This window comes from Ammodytes marinus, assembly GCF_949987685.1.
Source record: "Ammodytes marinus genome assembly, chromosome: 6".
Classification (NCBI taxonomy): domain Eukaryota; kingdom Metazoa; phylum Chordata; class Actinopteri; order Uranoscopiformes; family Ammodytidae; genus Ammodytes; species Ammodytes marinus.
This window is the reverse complement of record NC_137235.1, coordinates 2,847,887-2,856,615: the sequence shown is the minus strand read 5'-3', so window position 1 is coordinate 2,856,615 and position 8,729 is coordinate 2,847,887. Positions and strand designations below refer to the sequence as shown.

Genomic DNA, 8,729 nt, shown 5'->3' with positions numbered 1-8,729 from the left:
GTTTCCTATTCCTATATTGCGATAGTTATGTATGTTCTTTATTGTAGTCAAATGCACATAGCGCTTTTTTTTTTCTTTTACATTTTCACACAATACTTTTTCTATAAAAATGTCTATCTTGGATTTGAGCAACTGTAAGCAAATCAAATTTCCCTCCAGGAATGAATGAAGCACGTTTAGTAAAATGTCTGATTCTTGCTCTGTACCTGAACGCAACCCAGCTATAAAACTATAAGGCACATATAGCCTTTTAAACTTATATATATTCATTCATATTTCTTATTTCTATCTAGAATGAGAGCAACTGTAAATAAATAAACCATTTCTAATATGTCTGATTCTGTAATGAAACCAAATAAATAATTTTTAATATGTCTGATTCTTTGCTCTGTACCTGAACGCAATCTGTCTAGAAAACTATAAGGCACATATAGTCTTTTACACTTCCATATATTCATCCATATATCTTATTTATATCTAGAATGAGAGCAACTGTAATGAAACCAAATAAAGCATTTCTAATATGTCTGATTCTTTGCTGTGTACCTGAACGCAATCTGTCTAGAAAACTACAAGGCACATATAGTCTTTTACACTTATATATATATATATTCATTCATATTTCTTATTTCTATCTAGAATGAGAGCAACTGTAAATAAATAAACCATTTCTAATATGTCTGATTCTTGCTCTGTACCTGAACGCAACCCGGCTATAAAACTACAACGCACATATAGTCTTTTACACTTATATATATATATATATATATTCATTCATATTTCTTATTTATATCTAGAATGAGAGCAACTGTAATGAAACCAAATAAATAATGTTTAATATGTCTGATTCTTTGCTGTGTACCTGAACGCAATCTGTCTAGAAAACTACAAGGCACATATAGCCTTTTACACTTCCATATATTCATTCATATTTCTTATTTCTATCTAGAATGAGAGCAACTGTAAATAAATAAACCATTTGTAATATGTCTGATTCTCGCTGTGTACCTGAACGCTCTCTGTCTTTGCCGTCTTGCTGATGATAAACGGAGTGGAGGAGTTTGGTCTGAAGATGTAAGCGCCCGACATCTGGATGCTCTCCGAGTTGTTACCGTCACTGGCGTTGTACCTGCAACAACACACACACACACACACACACATAGAGACAGACAGACAGACAGACACAGACAGACAGACAGACAGACAGACAGACCCACGCACACACACACACACACACACACACACATTTAAAAAAAACAATCCAAGATGTTTTTTATTTGACTTTTTTTCTTTTTCTAGGCGTTTTTTTTTACTTTAGACTTTATTGTCCCCAAGGGGAAATTCTTCTTCACGTCACAGGTACATTTATGGGCCGCACGCCGACAGACAATAGACAGAAACAAATAGCATGCATACAGAATATATAAACAGAGTGGGACTGGGGTGTTTTATCTTGGCCTTTTGTTGAGGGCTGCTATGGCTGCAGGTACCAGGCTTTTGCCATAGCTGTACCTGCGTCCTGAGGGCATAATGGTGAAGTGACAGTTGAGTGGGTGTGAGTTGTCCTGTGCTATTGTGGATGCGATGCGTGAGATGGCCTTGAGATTCAGCTCTGACGGTGTGGGGAGACCAATTTGAATATCACTTGATGCCAGAGCCTCTCACCCCGGACCCCAGGAAGACTAGCTCTCACTCCGGTGTGTTGCTAATGGGGATCCTAATAAATCTAAATCTAAATCTCACCAGTAGAAGTTCTGGGAGAGTTTGATGGTCTGTTTGGTCTCCAGGTTACTGAGGCTGCTCAACAGGCCGGTGTCCGGGTCAAAGGTCGCGCGCAGGAACTGGAACACAAATACACATATACTGTATATACACACACACAAGGTAAGACTTCACAATAAGGGTACATTAGGGACTGGAACAAACAAGGACAAAACATTTTTCAACTGGTTTTCTAATGAAATAATTTAAAGCAGCTCTGAGGAACTTTTTTTTTTTTTTTTTTAGATTTTTTTTTTGGCATTTTTATGCTTTAGTGATAGTGTAGAGACAGAGTTGAAATGGGGCAGAGAGGGGAGTGACATGCAGAGAACAACCGCGGGCTGGAATCGAAGCCGGGTCCGCTGCTGGCCGAGGCCCATGGGGGGGACGCCCTACCAACTGAGCTAAGGGCGCCCCATGAGGAACTTTTTCAGATTGATAATTAAAGGAATACTTCACCCATACGGAACCAGCGTTCTATCATTATAAAATAACTATTAATATATAATGAATGAGGTTTTTCTTCCCTCAGTCTGCCCTTAGTCTTCCCTTGGCCCAGCTGTCCTGTTATTCCTGACCCTTACTGTGATGTCACAGTAAGGAAACTGTAGGGTTAGACAGTGAGACCATAAAACACTCTTTCTGCCTTTTCTCAGGCTAAGATCCGATTTCAATTTTTTTTGCACATTTATACTAAATAGGATCTCCGAGTTCAATACACCTTCATATTCCCATCGGTAAAGTAGGCTTTTAAGCAACATCACATAAGAGGGAGCAATGTTGTCGCTCTATATTAGCGCTGCTGTGATTCAGTCGTAGAAAATCACAACCGAGTGTGCGGTGCGGCTATAGGCCTGTTTCACACACACCCACACACACACGCACGCGCACACACACACACACACACATACACACACACACCCCCCACCCACCCACACCCACACACACACACACACACAGACACACCCCCCCACCCACACACACACACACCCCCCCACACCCCCACACACACCCACCCACCCGCACCCCCACACACACACACACACACACCGCCACACCCCCCTCCACACCCCCCCACCTTGTTCTGTATGGCGGTGGGTGTGCGGTGCTGCGTGGCGGTGGCTGGAGGCCTGGTCTGAAGCAGGGAAACAGAGTAGGTGGTGAAGCCCAGCGCAGGAGCCTCAACCTGGAACACCAGCTCGTACAGAGAGAACCCTCGGCCCCTACGGACCTCACGCGTCGCCAAGGACACCGGAACCACCTGGGACAAGACACATATTTCACCATAACATCCCAGTATATATACATGAATGAATGTAGACTGTGTTATTTTATGAATACCTGTCATCCCAAACACTTTATAACAATTATTAAGACTTCAATTATATTATCTATTTTAAACACTAGATATTGCAATGAAAGCTGGATAATCCACTTCAAATAATTATCAAATAAAACACACACACACACACACACACACACACACACACACACACACACACACACACACACACACACACACACACACACACACACACACACACACACACACACACACACACACACACACAGACAGACAGACAGACAGACACAAACAGACCTGGCAGTCCACAGATTTGCCGTTTGCATCAGACACGTCGTATGCCGTTCCGTTGACCGGCAGTCTGACCGGCCATGTGACGGGGCGAGCGAGAGGGTTGTACACATTGACTGAGAACTGAGAGAGAGAGAGACGGAGAGAGAGAGAGACGGAGAGAGAGAGAGAGATAGAGGGAGAAAGAGCGAGAGGGAGAGAGGGAGAAAGAGAGAGAAAGAGAGAGAGAGAGAGAGAGAGAGAAAGACAGAGAGAGAGAGAGGGACAGAGAGAAAGGGGAGAGAGATTTTTTTACCTCCATTTTATATTTACACAAAACATAATTAGTTTTAACATAAGGTGAACATCGATTTACAAAAAGGAGTGTGCGTGCGTAGCTGTGTGTATGAGAGAGGGAGAGAGAGTGATGGAGAGAGGGAGAGAGAGAAATTACATCACGTGTGTGTGTTACTGTGTGTCTGAGTTTCCCTGTGTGTGTGCGTGTGTGTTACTGTGTGCGTGAGTATTCCTTTGTGTGTATGTGTGTGTGTGTTGCTAGGTGCGTGAGTTTCTGTGTGTGTGTGTGTGTTTCCCTTTGTGTGTGTGTGGGTGAGTTACTGAGTGTGTGTGTGTGCGTGCGTTTCCCTGAGTGTGTGTGTGTGAGTTTCCTGTTTGTGTGTGTGTGTCTTGAGGTTTCCTGTGTGTGTGTGTGTGTGTGCGCGTTTCAATGCGTGTGTGTGTGTGTGTGAGACTTGAGGTTTCCTGAGTGTGTGTGTGTGTGTGTGTGTGTGTGTTTGCGTATGTGTCACCTTCTTGCTGGCCTCCGTGAGAGGACACACACTGATGTTGAGATTGTCGCAGTAGATTCTCTGTGCAGACGAGCCGCTCAGCGCAGACAGACTGTTCCTCACTAGAACCTGACGAGGGGGGAAGGTTAAAAAGGTGTTTTTGTCCTGCTTCATCCAAATCAAATCAAATACATTTTTATTTATATTGCTCTTTTCATACAGAAGTAGCTCAAAGTACGTTACAGAGATTAAAAACAACAACAACAACAACAGATAAATAGAAAAACAGCAAATAAGGGAAGAAAATGAAAAGAACCCAACCCACCCACCCCCATAGACATGCAGAGATATATACACAAATACATACACACACAAGACACACAAACTCACATTCACACACACACACTAGCTGTCACTAAAGAGACATGGCTGGGCACTGAGACCTGTGTCATAGTTGTTGTGTCCTTGGGCAAGACACTTCACCCACCTTACCTCGTGTGAATGTCGATAGTTAAAGCCTGCTATCGGTGTATGAATGTGTGTGTGAATGGTAACGTGGGAATGGGAACAGGTCTCCCTTGAAAAAGAGTCTCCGGACTCAATGGGATTTACCTGTATAAATAAAGGTTGAAAAAAAAAAAAAAAAAAGACAACCACACTGGGAGTGATCCCGGTCCATCCATCATTATATTTACAATAAACAATGGACATTTAACGGGAAATACAAAATAAGACAACAAATAGTTCCAACTGAACAATGTGCTTGAAAGGTAACAAATCATGAGGAGATATTGACTGATTTTAAGAAAAAGTTAATTTGACAACAAGCGTTCTCCAGAATCACTGACTAGTGTGATATGTGTTCCTTTCCAACACAATACCTACAGTAGCACAGTAACTCTAACACACAGTACTATTTCAAACTATAAAAAGCCGTTCAAAGCTGTGACTCCAACATTAGCTCAAATAAACAGGATTATGTTGTGCTATAAAAGGCAGTTAAAGGGGTGGTGTAGTGGATAGAGTGTGTACCATATTGGTTCCGGCCTTCGTTGCAGTGGTCGCGGGTTCAAATCCAACCCGTGGACCTTTACTGCAAGTCATCCCCCCTCTCTCTCTCTCTCTCTGTCTCCCCATTTCAACTCTGTACTGTCTAATAAAGCTTGAAAAATGCCAAAAAAAAAATCTTAAAAAAAAAAGAAGGAAAAAATGCAGTGAAATACCTGACAGTGTTGCCAGCCGTTGGCCAGCCTCCGGGCGTAGTCGTCGGCGACGTGTTGCTTCTCTGTGCCAGAAACCGCGTCGTGGTGCTGTGCTACCGCCATGGCTTTCTCTGGCAATGAGACAAAAACCGGTTCATTTCAGGCAGTGGATAAATCTGGTTTATAAGTTGTTATTACATGGCACTTATAAATCCTGTGTTCTGATTGGTCAACCACAGCATTCTACAAGTCTGCTATTTCCAGCAAGACAGACCGCTGTCAAGGAATTCATATAAATATGCTGTATGTTGTTAACTGTAACCGTTTTATTTAAGCTATATTGTACCTTCACCCATTTCATTTTAATTCTAGCCATTCTACATCTCTGTGTAAATGTTTAAATAGGTTTTTTTTCTCTTTATCAGTTGTTGTATATTTGATGAATTTGCATTGCACATCGTCTATGTATTGTTGTTTTTGCTTTGCATTTGTTTGACTCGACATCATTGTAAATGAGGGACACACACACACACACACACACACACACACACACACACACACACACACACACACACACACACACACACACACACACACACACACACACACACACACACACACACACACACACACACACACACACACACACACACACACACACACACACACACACACACACACACACACACACACACACGCACGCACACACACACACACACACACACCTCAATTGATCTCTCGAGAATAAATAAAGGTTATACAATAAATAAATACATTAAAAATGTCAACCAATTAAGAAAAATAACAAAAAATCCCAGCCTAGTCTCCCTTATCCCTCGCCCTAACCTCCCTTTAACAGGCGGGACTTCAAATCACTTTAACACACTAAAGGAATAGTTCAACATATCATTTTTTTTGCTTTTTTGCCTCACTCTCCGGCTCAAGAAAAGGCGACAGAAACCATTCCTGGAACTGTGCGCTCATTTTTAATGTAGAAATGGTTCATTAATAATGCCATAAAAATAATAATAATAATAATAGATGTATTTTTTTTTTGGCATTTTTATGCTTTATTGATAGTGTAGAGACAGAGTTGAAATGGGGCAGAGAGGGGAGTGACATGCAGAGAACGACCGCGGGCTGGAATCGAACCCGGGTCCGCTGCTGGCCGAGGCCCATGGGGGGGACGCCTTACCAACTGAGCTAAGGGCGCCCCCATAGATATATTTAAGTAATATATATAATATAATATTTAATATATATATAATATATATATAAGTAATAAAACAACTAATCTCACTCAGTGTGTGGCTGTCTCCGGCCCCAAACGGTCCCTTCCTTGAGATGGGACCACCGAGGACTTCCAGCTGGTTACAGGTCTGTGGGACAAAAACACACAAATACAAATACACACACTTACAATACTCTGCAGACATCTCCTCCAAAGCTGCAGTTAGTACAACACTGTTTGTTGTTGATGAGCATACAAAACGGAATACGGTAAAGCCATTTTCAGATATTTGATTCATCATGTTGTTCTGCTCTGTCAACTTCAAAATGTGAAGATTTTGTGTCAGATTGAATAATACCCAAGCCAAATATGGCAAACAGTATTGGTCTAATATTAAAAGGTGCTGTGCCTTACAGAATTCATATGGACATGCTATGAATGTATAAATAAGTAATATGTATGTTATTCAGTATAGGCATTTTCAAAGTAATCTACATGAAGAATGTGGGGGGTGCTGTCTATTTTTTTCTTCTTTCTTTTCAGTGTGTGTATTTTATTTATTATTTTACTGGCTATAGTTCAGTGTTGTCTTGTTCTCTCCCTCTCCCCTTTCCCCCCAGGAGGTCATTCACCTCCTACCAGGCCATTGCTTAAATAAGACATTGTTTCTTAGCCATTTTTGCCTGTTTAAATAAAGGTTGATGATGATGATTTGTTAATTGTGTCTTATGGTTATATGTTAAAATAAAACACTGTATTGTGTGTATTTGCCTTTGTTTTATTAAAAAAAAAAGAAACAAAAAAAAAACTTAAAGACCTACTTCACTGGTGGGAATATGAAGGTGTATTGAATTCTGAGATCCTATTTAGTATAAATGTGCACTTTTTTTAAAAAATTGGTTCATCCTAGCCTGAGAAAAGGTAGAAAGAGTGTTTTATGGTCTCACTGTAGGATTAACAGGGCAGCTGGGCCAAGGTAAGACTGAGGGAAGACTGAGGGAAGAAAAACCTCATTCATTATATTATAATAGTGATTTTATAATGATAGAACGCCGGTTCTGTATGGGTGAAGTATTCCTTTAAATGACCAAACAAAATGAGTTGTGAAAATGAAATCTTAAAATGAATGAATATCTGTTGGAGAGAGTGAATGTCAGAAGGAACCTTCAATACTGTGCAGACATCTCCACCACAGCTACAGTAAGCACTAGGGTTGGGCAGTAATATGGTTGTTATACCTTAACCGTGGGGTATCTAAAAATAGCATGCAGTCATTTTGTTAGTTTTATTCGTTTTAAACGGAAGTTGTATTGAGTTACATTGTGATGCGTTCAAGAACTGTTCAGTAAAACTTTTTTTTTGGAAGAGGTCATTTGCTCAATGTAATCTTATCATTTTCTGTCAACTTAGATTTTGGATTCAAATACAAATTCGGTGCATCCCTACATATTTTTTTCTGAAAATACGAATGAATGTGTTTAGAATTGCGAAGGGGTAGGATTAAATAAATGTATACTTATTCCTACTCCTTTTCAGGCATATCATATCAATATATGTCATTTCTTTTCTTTTTTCTTTTTGTGAAATAACTTAAAACATAATTTTTGTTTATTGTATATTCATGCTTTTCATTTTGTTTTGTATTTTTGAAATGTCTGAAATAAATTCAATCAATCAATCAATCAATCAAGATGAAATCTTAAAATATTAATGAATATCTGTTTGGACTCTGAGAGAGTAACCCTGCGTTCCAAATCAAATACTCTTTCTTTTTACTACACTACATACTAAAGTACAGAAGAGTTTCAGTGCCACAGGAGAGAAAAAAAAATCAAATGAGGAAGTTTTTTTTTTAATTATGTCGAGAAATGTCAAGAATAAAGATGAATACTCCAAAATTCTATTGGAGTTAGTTGGGCATTTATGTATTTTCAGCATACTACAATTGACCTGCATGTATTGGGACATCCTAAATCTTTTTCTGGCATACTAAATAGTAGGGAAGCATGGGGATTTGAACACAGGGTCAGTTACTCCAAGTGATCTTTGTATGTAGGACAGCTCCACCAAGTTGCCACTGAATCCTCATTAAACCTTACACTATACACAACAAATCTATTATTCCTTTGGTAATAGACAATAGACTACCATGCAGAGTGCTGGTCGGAGTGTAG

At 40.1% G+C, this 8,729-nt stretch overlaps 1 protein-coding gene across 1 annotated transcript in view; it reads right to left on the bottom strand.

The window, feature by feature from the left end:
- The window catches only part of LOC307252239 (lysosomal alpha-mannosidase-like), a gene marked incomplete at its 3' end in the record, with an annotated part of 38,542 nt that overhangs the window by 305 nt on the left and 29,508 nt on the right, over nt 1–8,729 (bottom strand). The window contains exons 9-15 of the mRNA XM_080029873.1: nt 6,625–6,703; nt 5,346–5,455; nt 4,144–4,251; nt 3,362–3,478; nt 2,840–3,022; nt 1,744–1,841; nt 1,009–1,129 (exon numbers count right to left, since the gene is read on the bottom strand). Coding sequence (XP_079885999.1) covers nt 1,009–1,129; nt 1,744–1,841; nt 2,840–3,022; nt 3,362–3,478; nt 4,144–4,251; nt 5,346–5,455; nt 6,625–6,703 — 816 coding nt within the window. The remainder of the gene's footprint in view (nt 1–1,008; nt 1,130–1,743; nt 1,842–2,839; nt 3,023–3,361; nt 3,479–4,143; nt 4,252–5,345; nt 5,456–6,624; nt 6,704–8,729) is intronic.